The sequence below is a fragment of the Takifugu flavidus genome, chromosome 22, assembly GCF_003711565.1.
Source record: "Takifugu flavidus isolate HTHZ2018 chromosome 22, ASM371156v2, whole genome shotgun sequence".
In the NCBI taxonomy this organism is placed as follows: Eukaryota; Metazoa; Chordata; class Actinopteri; order Tetraodontiformes; family Tetraodontidae; genus Takifugu; species Takifugu flavidus.
In genome coordinates this window covers 5,013,897-5,025,000 of record NC_079541.1, presented here as the reverse complement: position 1 = coordinate 5,025,000, position 11,104 = coordinate 5,013,897, and the positions used below count along the sequence as shown (strand labels likewise).

General features: G+C 49.6%; 1 protein-coding gene across 7 annotated transcripts in view; it reads right to left on the bottom strand.

Moving 5' to 3' along the window:
* Positions 1-11,104, bottom strand: part of pcloa (piccolo presynaptic cytomatrix protein a) — a 32,268-nt gene that overhangs the window by 1,358 nt on the left and 19,806 nt on the right. For 2 of the 7 annotated variants that reach the window (XM_057021931.1, XM_057021932.1), the window contains exons 8-26: positions 10,878-10,925; positions 10,400-10,482; positions 10,239-10,314; positions 9,547-9,672; positions 8,196-8,304; positions 8,008-8,072; positions 7,585-7,763; positions 7,425-7,475; positions 7,156-7,286; positions 6,038-6,064; positions 5,031-5,124; positions 4,888-4,959; positions 4,529-4,769; positions 2,676-2,858; positions 1,912-2,053; positions 1,771-1,832; positions 1,457-1,591; positions 994-1,139; positions 1-859 (exon numbers count right to left, since the gene is read on the bottom strand). The exon at positions 1-859 is cut by the window's left edge and continues 1,358 nt beyond it. In XM_057021931.1, the coding sequence (XP_056877911.1) occupies positions 716-859; positions 994-1,139; positions 1,457-1,591; positions 1,771-1,832; positions 1,912-2,053; positions 2,676-2,858; positions 4,529-4,769; positions 4,888-4,959; positions 5,031-5,124; positions 6,038-6,064; positions 7,156-7,286; positions 7,425-7,475; positions 7,585-7,763; positions 8,008-8,072; positions 8,196-8,304; positions 9,547-9,672; positions 10,239-10,314; positions 10,400-10,482; positions 10,878-10,925 (2,114 nt within the window). In that variant the 3' untranslated portion in view covers positions 1-715. The other 5 variants (XM_057021935.1, XM_057021933.1, XM_057021934.1 and 2 more) reach the window with 5 other exon arrangements.

Genomic DNA, 11,104 nt, shown 5'->3' with positions numbered 1-11,104 from the left:
TGCGCTGGCAAGGACCGACGGAACAGGAAATACTCGCTGGGGGAAGTCACATGACTTTGGGGGGGGGGGCAGGGTGGAGAAATAAAGACTCTATCACTCGATTGTCGGTAATAAAGATATCTATCAATATATCTATCATTATTCTGTATCCAGTTGTGACACTTTAGTATTTACAAACTTGAAGGTGAGTTTCTCATGTATGCACATTATAGTAGACTCATGCGCACAACATATAGTGTCCAAATTCACATATAACTCCTTTAACACACAATGATCATTGTGGTTTTTCGGTGATTTCTGGTGCTCACACATGTTTTTAACAGCAGAGCGCCCCGTGGCGCACTATAAAATATACTGTCCTTCTTTCCAGGACTTTCAGAAGAGAGGAGAAATAATAAATACTCTACCATATTATCAGAATAGAAAAATAAATCTCCGGAACGGGTTTCTCCCCCCAAAGAATGCACTGTGGAAATCAATAAAACCCTGAAAAGCAATGAGGAAATAGGTTCACGCGCGTGTCCGATCCCCTGTATGTACGGACGTGGTGGCTAATGAATCATGAGTAATACCTGGTTAGTTGTCCTGACGACCTTCTTCCTGTAAACTATCCACTGTGTCAAACGGGGGAGGGTGGGGACAATATGGCGGCCCTTCCTGCACCTCAAGCACCGCCTGTGTTGCGCTTTGAACGGTTTCGGCGTCCAGGGCGCTTTTACGAGTGGATTTGAGCCGTGCTGGCGAGCAGCTTGTGCCAGCTGACCACACGCTTGCGCAGGTCCACCTTGTCCAGCCACACGTAGGCCTCGCCAATCAGGGTCTTCTTGACGAACTTGCCGCCGTTGGACACCAGGAACAGCTGGCCAGGGGAGAGAACAGCAGGAAGTTAGCATTGTCATGCTAGCCAGTATGATTTCTGCTACATCAGCTTTAATGCACACATAGCTATACGTCTACTAAAGGTCCTGAGCTGCGGCGGGCATGGCTGAGTACCTGCAGGGCGTGTCCTGTGGGGTTCATGCAGAAGCGGAAGGTCTCGTTGAACGACGGCTCGCGGTCATGACGACACACTCTGGTCTTCTTCTTGATGATCCTTTTCTGGGTGGCGATGTTCACCACGTACAGCTTCACGTAAAGGTCTGCCGACACGAACACGACGCATCAGAACCGTGTCGAATTGCTCAGGTTTTAAACTCGCACGCGGTATAATAACATCGCCTACACGTAGCCACATAGCTAAATAGCAAGCTGATAAAGTAATAAATAATTAAGGATGACGGAAGCTCATTGTTTTCGAGGCGGCAATTCTTTAGAAGGAGTTTATTTATATGCAAACACCAGAACGCCGCGTTCCAGGCTGGAACAACGCCTGCGGTTCGCCTTCGACACGCAGCTAATCTCCGTTCAGGCGTGTTGGCTGTGAAATCCATCAGAGACAAAGGTGCAGCGCGGTTACCAGGCAGGTGGTCTGGACTCTTGAACTTGTAGGTGATGTTGCGGCACTGCAGGATCTCCAGGATGAGGTGGTCCCCCTCGGTCTTAACCTCCTTCTTTAGGGCGATCTTTATCTCCCCCATGACCTGAGACTTACCTACACACACACACACACACACACACACACACACACGCAGATAAACTATGTGTTCAAACACTGCAGCATTTTGTGAAGGATTCCATCTCTTGTGTTTGACTGCCCCCTGCTGGACAGAGGGTGCACTCTCATAAAGAGGAGGCATTTAAGCGCCGTTAAAACTGATTCAATGTTCGAACCTTCGATTTCAGAGGGACCCGTTGACGATTTCATCACGTCTGTGCCGTTCGGGATCTTCCCACTAAGGAGAGAAGAGAGCGCTGAACTCCCCAGCAGCTTTAAATACGGTTCACATCAACGTCCCAACGGATCTGACTTACAATCGGGGCACCTGGAAGATGGCGCTGTCCACCTCGTTGGCCTCCTCTTCCTCGTCCAGCAGGCTGTAGGCGCTGCCGCTCAGGCCGCTGTCCAGGGAGGCCGCCGTGACCGGGGCGTCGCCCGATCTGTAGCTGGACCGAGCTGATCGGAAAAGACGGAAACGTCAGCCGCGACAGACGAGCGGGAGCAGCTAAGATCCAGCGGATTTCCACGCCTGCTTTGAGATGAATGCTAAAGCTAGCAGGAAAAGACAGGAACCGACACAAATCACATACGAGGACACATGTACGTGGAAAGGCAGGCGGACACACAAAACGACCCTGCAGGCACCGTTAGTCCTCTGTGTGGGCTCTCCCAACTCCAAGTACGTCCGGTTTTTATTTACAGCGTTTAGAAAACACAAATCTACAGGTCAGCGTGGAGAGTATGGATGATGTGAGATGTGGATGTGGTGCGGACCGGATCCATGTCAGGACTTCGTGTTTGGGGGCTCCTTTTCTTTCAGGCCACCCACCACTGCAGAAGCTCACTAATCACAGGTGAATGAATCAGAGGGGGCGGAGTCACGGCACGGCGGACCGCCGGGGACGTTCATTTCCTGGTATTAGTGAGCCATGCTGGCTGTGAAAGGGGGCGTGTCTGCATGGATCTCAGATGGTGTGCGTACATCCTCTGCCCCTCCCCCCATCCTTCTCTAGGTGTGCGTTAGTAGAGTTTCATCCTCTCATTCTCTCGCCTCGCTCCAGAGGGGAAACGCTCTCACCTCCGGTGCTCTGCGGCCTCTCCTCTGACACGGCTTTCCTGAGAGTCAGGTGTCGGCCGTCCGCTCTGCTCCCCGGCGGGGCTGATGGCGAGGCGGGCAGCCAGTCAGACTGGGCCCTGTGAATGGTGAGCACGCCCACCACGCTGTGTCTCTGGTGCATCAGAGAGAGGAGGCCTCTCCGGCCTGGAGGTGTCCGAGTGGCGCCGGTCGGGTGCCAGGGGATGGGAGTCGACGCCGGGGAGACACGGGTGATGGTGAGGCGGGGAGGGGGTAGAAGGTGGGGGAGGAGGGGGGGGGGGGTCGCAGTTTAGGGTGGGAGGAGGAGAGAGCGGGTTTATCTTCACCAGTCAGTCAAATGCAGCCACAGTTGCACGTTCGCCTGTGCAGGTGAGGTGCATTGTGGGTCCGGTGGGTCGTTCAGACCGATACGGGGAGCGGGGGGGGGGGTTAGTGGACTTCATGCACAGCCGGTTCAGGGGAACAGCTTCACACAAGCTGGCTGTTGTTCATGAGAAGGAAGTGAAACAAAAATAAAAACTGAATGAAACAAAAGAGGGAAATGATTCTATAAAAAGGGGGCCGTGGTCACTGCCTGGATCAGCTGGAAATATTTTATTCTAATATATTGTCTTCTAATAAGGTCTCCTCGGAACATGCTCTGCTACTTGGCCATTTGAACCTGTAGCAAAAATGCTAATTTACAATAGATAAATATTGATTTGTTTGCTGAGCAGTTCAAGCTTCCTTTAGTTACACATGGTCATCGTCGCTGGGGGTCAACAAAGGTGCACTAACATGCTAAAGAGAGAGTCCATCTCCACACATACAGAAGAGTGTGAGGGCTTCGACGCTACAACGTGGCTCCAGAGGTGGCACGGAAAAGCAATAAGAACAGAAAAGGGGAGTGGGAGAACTCAAGAGAAGGTCGAACAGATGCGTGAGGAGGCCATGCTGAGTCGGCTTTATCTGCGTCTTGGTTTACTTGGTGGGAGGCGGCGTGGCGACTGTTGCTGCTGCTGCTGCTGCTGCGGCGGCGGCGGCGGCTGTGGGGCATCGCCCGTGGCTACGGAGGAGCCGCTGCCACTTCCTGCGCTGCCCTCCTGATGCTGCTGCCGTGCAGTGCTTTTGCCGGAGCGCGTAGCGCCGTGTGAGCGAGCGTGTTGGCTGTGTCCGTGGCTGCGGCTTTGGGTCTGGCCCTCGGACGGGGAAGGCTTCGACGTGCCGGGGTTACCCTGACATTTCTCGATAGAGGGCACCTGCGTGTCTAAAACAACCAGATTCACCAAATTACCAAAGAGCTACGTCACGTTCTTTAACTCAGACGCCAGATTCTTCCCAATCGCTCGATAAATTTGTTATTTCTCTTGAGGCGGGGGAGCGCTCAAAGCCTTCCACGGCCATGTGGAACATAGGGGGAAGCTAAAACTACACCTCCGACCTGACACCATGGCAACAGACCGTGAGGAAGCACAAAGTGTGAAGCATAAGCTCTGACTGATGGGCAGAATGGGTTTAAGGAAGTGCAAATTACTAGAAAAGCAGCAAAGAGAACAGGTGGATGCTGAGAGTGCGCAGAAACGTGACAGAGGCGACAGGAAGTGAGTAAGAAGAAGCCAGGAAGTGCAGAACAGGCCCGCCCACGGAAAAGAAGGTTGGTTTTTCTGGTGAAGCCCAAACTCTAAACACTTCCGAATTCTGCTACAACACTTCCGACCAATACTTTTGACTTATAAATGGACCCAGAAGTGCCCCCCCCCCTTATGGGCGGCCCTGGTGCAGAGAGGAAGTACAGGAGGTGACTTCAGTGTGAAGGTGATTAACCGGAAGCTTAGAGGGATCTCATTACGCCCTACCCTTGGCTGGATCCGGAAAGATTCCGTGGCTCCGGCTCTTGATGACGGACGATCTGGGGGAGTCCTGGACATCGTGGGAAGAGCCGGCGGTTTTGGGGGAGGAGTGCTGCGAGGAGGGCTTGGAGGAGCCGTGTCGGCCTGCGTGGGAACGCCGGTGGTGGTCCACCTCACTCTGCTCCTTCAGGGGGAGCCAACGAGGAACGTTGTCCAGCTGGGCCGTGTTGGACAGATCGATGAGAACCTGAGGGACAAAAAGGATCTGACTAATCACAACAACCTCCGTTAAGACCATAAAAATACCAAAAATATGGTTCTTCACTTGTAACAACAGGCCTATAACAATGTTATTAACTCTTTACCTCTCCTAAGAAGTCATTGGAGGAGCCCTTGTCATAGTCCCAGACGCTGACTTCCAGGGTCTTCTTTCTCAACTGAACACAAAAGTTAAGATGAGTGTAACGTGACCCCTCTATCGACGAAGGATGTGTTTCGGATCCCAAACCTGCTCCAGGAGGATGTTTTTGTAGATGACAGTCTGGTTCCACTCCGGGTTCAGGCTTCGTCCTGCATGTTTGGATCTCCTCTTATTTTCAGCACTGGGGGGGGGACACATCATAAGCAGACATGGTGGATTAGCCAAAGTGTTGAGTCAACAGGTGGCATGTGGGGGGGAGGGGGGCAGTGGATGCGATGCACACTGTTTAAAGGGTAACAAGGGCCTACGTGCATGGACAGCAGGGTTACAATGTCGGGATCGCCTGCAAAAAAGTCCAAATTCTTGTTTTTAAACTTTCCTGGTGTTATTATGAACGAAGGATCAAAGCGGACATCCTGAGTGAGGATGGACACGTTGACACATGGACGTTTTTTGCAGTGTTTACCACATTCTCACTCCAAAGTCGTCAAATAACAAAGCTTGGCGGGACCCTAAAGAGCCAGACAAATGATGCTAGCTAACCTCATAGCACTCCCCACTGCCCTTAACTATTTGCATACAGGCTAGTCTTCAATTTGCTATATGATGTTAGAGGTCACACAGGACCAGGCTTCATTATCCAACCAGCTCAGAGTGAGAATATTTTGGCTGGGTTTTGGTTGAACATTGTACATCATGAACAAAAAAGGCTTAGAAGGACAAGAATTTAAAAGCAAAATGGAACAGGGGACGGGATAAATAATGGATGCACGAGGGGTGATGGGCCATCGTCAGGGCTTTACTGAGGGACAGGAAACACAACACAGGCTAGATTTAGTGTGCAGTTAGAGAGTTTAGGGAGCAAAAAAAAAAAGATCTACGAGAAAAACAGACCAGAGAGGACAATTAGTCCATATGTGATGTGTTAAAGAGATGGAGAGATGTTTATATTTAGAGCTGTGGGTCTAAACATGAGTGGAGTTATGAGAGTATGGGGGCAAGAAAATGCACAATTTAGGAGGGCAAGAGGAACTGACTTCACCAAATATTCAATCAAAAGAGCACCAAATTACCAAAGTGGGCAAGTCACATACCTGGCGTTCTGGACAACCATGACCTGACTGAGGGGGTCCAGCATGCATTAAATATAGAGAACATACAGAAACAATAGTCAGAGGGAGGTGTGGGGTTTAAAGAGAGTGTGTATGTGAGAGAGGGGGGGCTGTGTCACAGCTCAGCGGGGGGGTGTTGGAGCGTGGAAAAAGGCTGCGGTGTGCGGCAGGGGTGGTGGGTCTTTCAGCGGGAGCCTACATTCGCACGAACCCAGGCAGGCAGACAGAGACAAGGACGGGGGTGTCCACGCTGTCTCCTGGCTCAACCAGTCCATGTGAGTGTGGTTTTACACATCTAACGCCAACCATCGTGGAGCTCATCGACTAAACCACCTGGGAATGCTGCTTCAGCAAAAATCAGGCGGGAGGCGTGGCTTATTCATTCTTTATCACCACCAGAGGGCGCAGTATCCTCAGATCCACACAGACAGGGGTGTTGTGGGTAACCAATATTCAATCTGCTAGAGCCCCACATGACTGTACGATGGGATGTGACTGAAAGACCTCCGCATGGATCGCAGTGAATAGATGAGCGTCACGAGCGTCTTCATACACTCACACACACACACACACACACACACACGCTCATGCTCTCAGTAGCACGACCCTATTAACATACCGGAAGTTACCAACAAACATGGTTACTTATATCCAAAATAAATCCAGAAAGACATAAGAAAACCCTCCAGGGGCCTCCAGCAGAGAAGGTGGGAGACTCAATTACATTACTGAGCACTAGCAGTGAGGAGCAGAGGCCTGGACGTGTGTGGGAGTGTGGATCACATTACAGTAAATATGAGAACTATTGATCTGAACTGCACTCACACCTACAGGAGCCCTCATCCAGGATAGCCACCATTGCTAGCTACTACATGTCCTTTACATAATGTTGCTGTCATTCAGCAGCTATAAGGACCGGAGGAGGCCTAATAACACTGAATCACCAGAGCAATAAAACAATAGAACAATAAAAGGGAATTGCTTTTTCAGGCGTCACCTCGTGCGGTTCCAACCCACAAACAGACATTCCTCATATCATTTGTCTTGATTTTTCTGGGCCCGGTGCTGCTCAGGCCCAGCGCGCCGCTGGTTCCACTCACCCTCTCCCAGGCAGGAGATACACTTTAACAAACGGATCCGAGTAGCCGTTATTGTCCCGAGGGGAAAGATTCCTTGCTTGCAGGACATGGACGATCAGGTTGCCAAGCTGCTTGTCATAGTGGATTTGAAGCTGCCAAAAGAAGCAAAATTATATATATATATATATTTTAACATCATTTTATGCTGTTTATACCTGTATTTATAAAAGGAAAATGCCCCCAAAACAAACTAGAACAACCTTGATTGCATAACTAAAATATTTACAGACCTGGATCTCTCCAGAGATGGGGTGAGACTGGGTCTTTGTTCCCTCCGCAGTCTGTGGAAGATAAAATCAGCAAACTTCAGTCCTTCTGGCAGGAGCGTAGGTGGATAATGTGTGTTTCAGTCTGTGCCGTGCTAGAAGTTAAACTGCAGGCTGAACTCACCTTGCTGCTGTGGCGCTTCTTGCCGACGGAGGGTGAGCCAGGCTGCCCAGGGCTAGAGGTCGCCGAGGTGGTGGCGGGTAAGCCGGAGGTGGAGGAGGGCGCCTGCTGTTGGGAGACCTTCTGTAGCTCAGCTGCCAGCTGTTTGGGGTCGACTCCCGGAGACTTGGGCGGTCTGTTGCCTAAAGGGGCCGTGTTAGACACACAAAACCACCGAGTTAATCAAGGCCAGCTATGTTCAGGGCAGACCCCTGGTGCCAGTGGAGGTGGTCGGGAATGTCCCGCCCCTTTCAAGACCCTATAAAGGGTTGGGGCAGCTCCTTTAGGTGCTTTTTAGTTTGCTCCATTGCTAGATGGCTCTCATATCATCTCATGAAAGCATAATGTACATGAAGGAAAGCAGGGAAAAGAGACGTTAACACTTGCTTTTGCCGTGGTCCTGGTAATCCAAGTGATTAGAGCCCTCAGAGTCAGTCAGCATGTTGAGGTCCCTGAAAGACACCCAGAAAATAAGCCAATGTAACATTTCAAACAATCATTAAATGGAGACCGAGCAGAGATCTGCAGAGGAAAAACACTTGTGGATGAGAAGACGAGGCAAAGGTTCTACTCACAGCCGGACGCACACTTCTGCTTCGTTACACGGCTGCCCCACAAGCGCCTGAACCTCCTCGTAGGTCTTCCCCATCAGTGGAACGCCATTCCACTCCAGGACTTGCATTCCTGCACACAGTCACGAGGTTATCGAAAGCACAAACGTGCGGGAAATGAACGAACAGCATGTGAAAGGTGGAATTCACACCAAAATGAAAGGCAGCGAAATCTTTTTAGAGAATTCTGACTGAGCAGGGGTTTCGGTTCATGTGCATCAGAGAAACTCCAAGCTGGAGAGATAAATCCTGTTACAGTAGCTGTGTGACAAAGCCTCTTGGAGAGCACTCAGGCAGAACTGGGCTGACACAAACATGGTGCCGGCCTCCTGTTACATCCGCGCTACAGCTTCTAAGACTGGCCCGAAGAGAAACAATAAAACCAAGCCCAATGATGATGCCTCGGAGCTGAAAATAAGACCATTTATTTCAATTTGAAGTAGCGGTAGACGCTAAAATGAATCCACACAGCACAGCAAACACACTGCAGGCTCAAAAGCCACAACCAGCAGGACTCACACAGCTTGAAGCAGCTCATCAGAACGGTCCTCTGTTTGCGGCGGTGCTCTCGAGCTGTGCATGTGAGCGATATGATTCGTCAGTGGTCGGGCTCAGACGTGCGTGAACTGTATGCCGTTGACGCAGTTAAGTCGACAACATTCTCTACACTCGCACCACAGAGGGTGAGGCGCCTCGTTCCCTAACAAAGCCACCCTGCTCGGTGTTGATGGCGGAGACGGGGCGATACTGTTACAGGGTTGTCCTCCAGCAACACCACAGATGCATTATTGGGCTTTTGGAGCTCACATTAGCTACTTAAGAATGGAGGGACAATCCTGAAGTTCCAAAAAATACAAGGAAATCTGGAAAAAACTGCCTGGAAACACAGACAGATGGAGAGTAAACTGAGCAGGTCTCTGGAGAGATGTGGCTTCAAAAAGGCTCGGGCCACGGTGCTAGCAATAGCCAGACACACCCGCGACGCGGCTGAACGGAGATTAAAGGCGACTATGGGTAGACAGATGGCCTCAGAGGGCGAGGGGGTTAACTGTTTCCAGACTCCCTCATGTGAAATCAATAGCACCTCGTGAACTGTGTTCCTGCTAACACACCACATCTATCCTGAGGAACTGTCAGTAAGTAAGGGGTGAAGTCGCAGGTCGTATATCAGCATAATGGAGACTTGATGAAACTGCCCCTACAGTGCATGAAGATCATTCAGGTTGTTATTCTGGAATATCTTGCTTTCTAGGCGACGACTTTGTTCTCGCCAACATGTGTCAGGATGGTTTGAAGTGTATAAATCTGATCTCACCTTCCAGGATTTTGCCTGTCTGCTCCGTGGCTCCGCCGGGGAGGACTTTGGCAACATAAGCCCCGATTTCTCCGTTAGAGCCGGGCACCTCCTTCCCTCCGACCACACGGATGCCGAGACCGTTTCCTGTTGTTCATTGGGGAATTTCAAATTTCAATGCACACTTTTCAGTAAATATAAATGAATTAACCTCTGACCCGCAAATACCTGTGGATTCAGCTAAATGGAAATAAGACTAAACAAGAATGGCCTCGTGATCAACCCCCTGCTTTGGTGGGTCGTTTGTTAATTGCAGGAGATAAGCCTGAGTGTGAGGGATGCGCCATTTTGAGCTGACTGACGACTGTGGAGGGGAGCAAAATCAAAGGGAAAGCCAGGAAATGAAATGTCTGCCCACTCTGAGCCTGTAGGAACACTGTGATGGAATGTGATGACAGGGATCTGGCACGCGCAGATAAATAAAAAACAGGAGGCGTGTACATCCCACTCTACAGGGCAACGAGACATTAGGACCCATATGCATGTGTTGGAGGCTGGAAGGCTTCAGCACCATTAAGAACACATATTTAATTCAGTCAGTATGCAAAGGGGTCAATAAAATCTAAGCTAAGCTTTGGCTCAAAGGGTGAATCGATATCTCATCCTGCAACTTTTTTTTTCTTTTAAATGACTCCCAACTCGTGGTACTTTACCTGACACACTGCGGTCTTTGGGATCCCTCTGCAATTTGACCCTGAGGTGAGGGAAGAGGTAGCTCGAACTTTTCCCCTAATAATCAGACGTCAAGCATGCACAAGGTGAGTGAATCCAAATCAGAACCTGGTCAAGTGCGACTAATTCTGTCCAGTTTCACCTGTCTCCGCTCCAGCCCGTTGTCCGACCGTCCGTCTCGGGGTTTGTCGAACCAGTCCGTCTCCTCCCGCCTGAGGTGGTAAGCTTCACCGATTGAAAATAATTAACAGTATTTTACACTTGAGTTCAAAACTGGTTCTTTTTCCCCATCGCGCTACCTAAGAGATGGGATATTCTGTTGGCCATTAGTTCTAACTCGAGGGAAAATATGTATAAACTTAAGAATGATGCAGTTTGAAATGACTATAATCACTATTAGTACATGATGTGTAGTCTGGATTGATATTTTTGATGCAAATGTTGGTCATAGTGAAAATAAGCATTGATATTGGACTAAATTTGTTTCTGGAGCTTTGTTATTGGGTGCAGCTTTTTTTTAGTATTGAAAAACTGCAAAAAGCAATCCCCTGGAGTCATGATGCAGGTTAATATGTTAGCAGGTTGATATGGATGAGCGTAGAACTGAACTAATACTCTACCATTGGTCGCATCGTCTCTGTTCAAAGCCATCAGGGCGTCACTTAGTGCTGGAATCAAGGCAACCCAATACAAATTTATTACACAAGTAGCATTCAAGACACTCTTAACGCTAGCTGGAAACCATGATATTGTCAATTTGATCACTCCTTTTTTTGAAAACATCTTCATATTTTTAATAAACTGATGGGTCTTTTTATAGTGCAGAATATTGTATGATTCTAGTCAT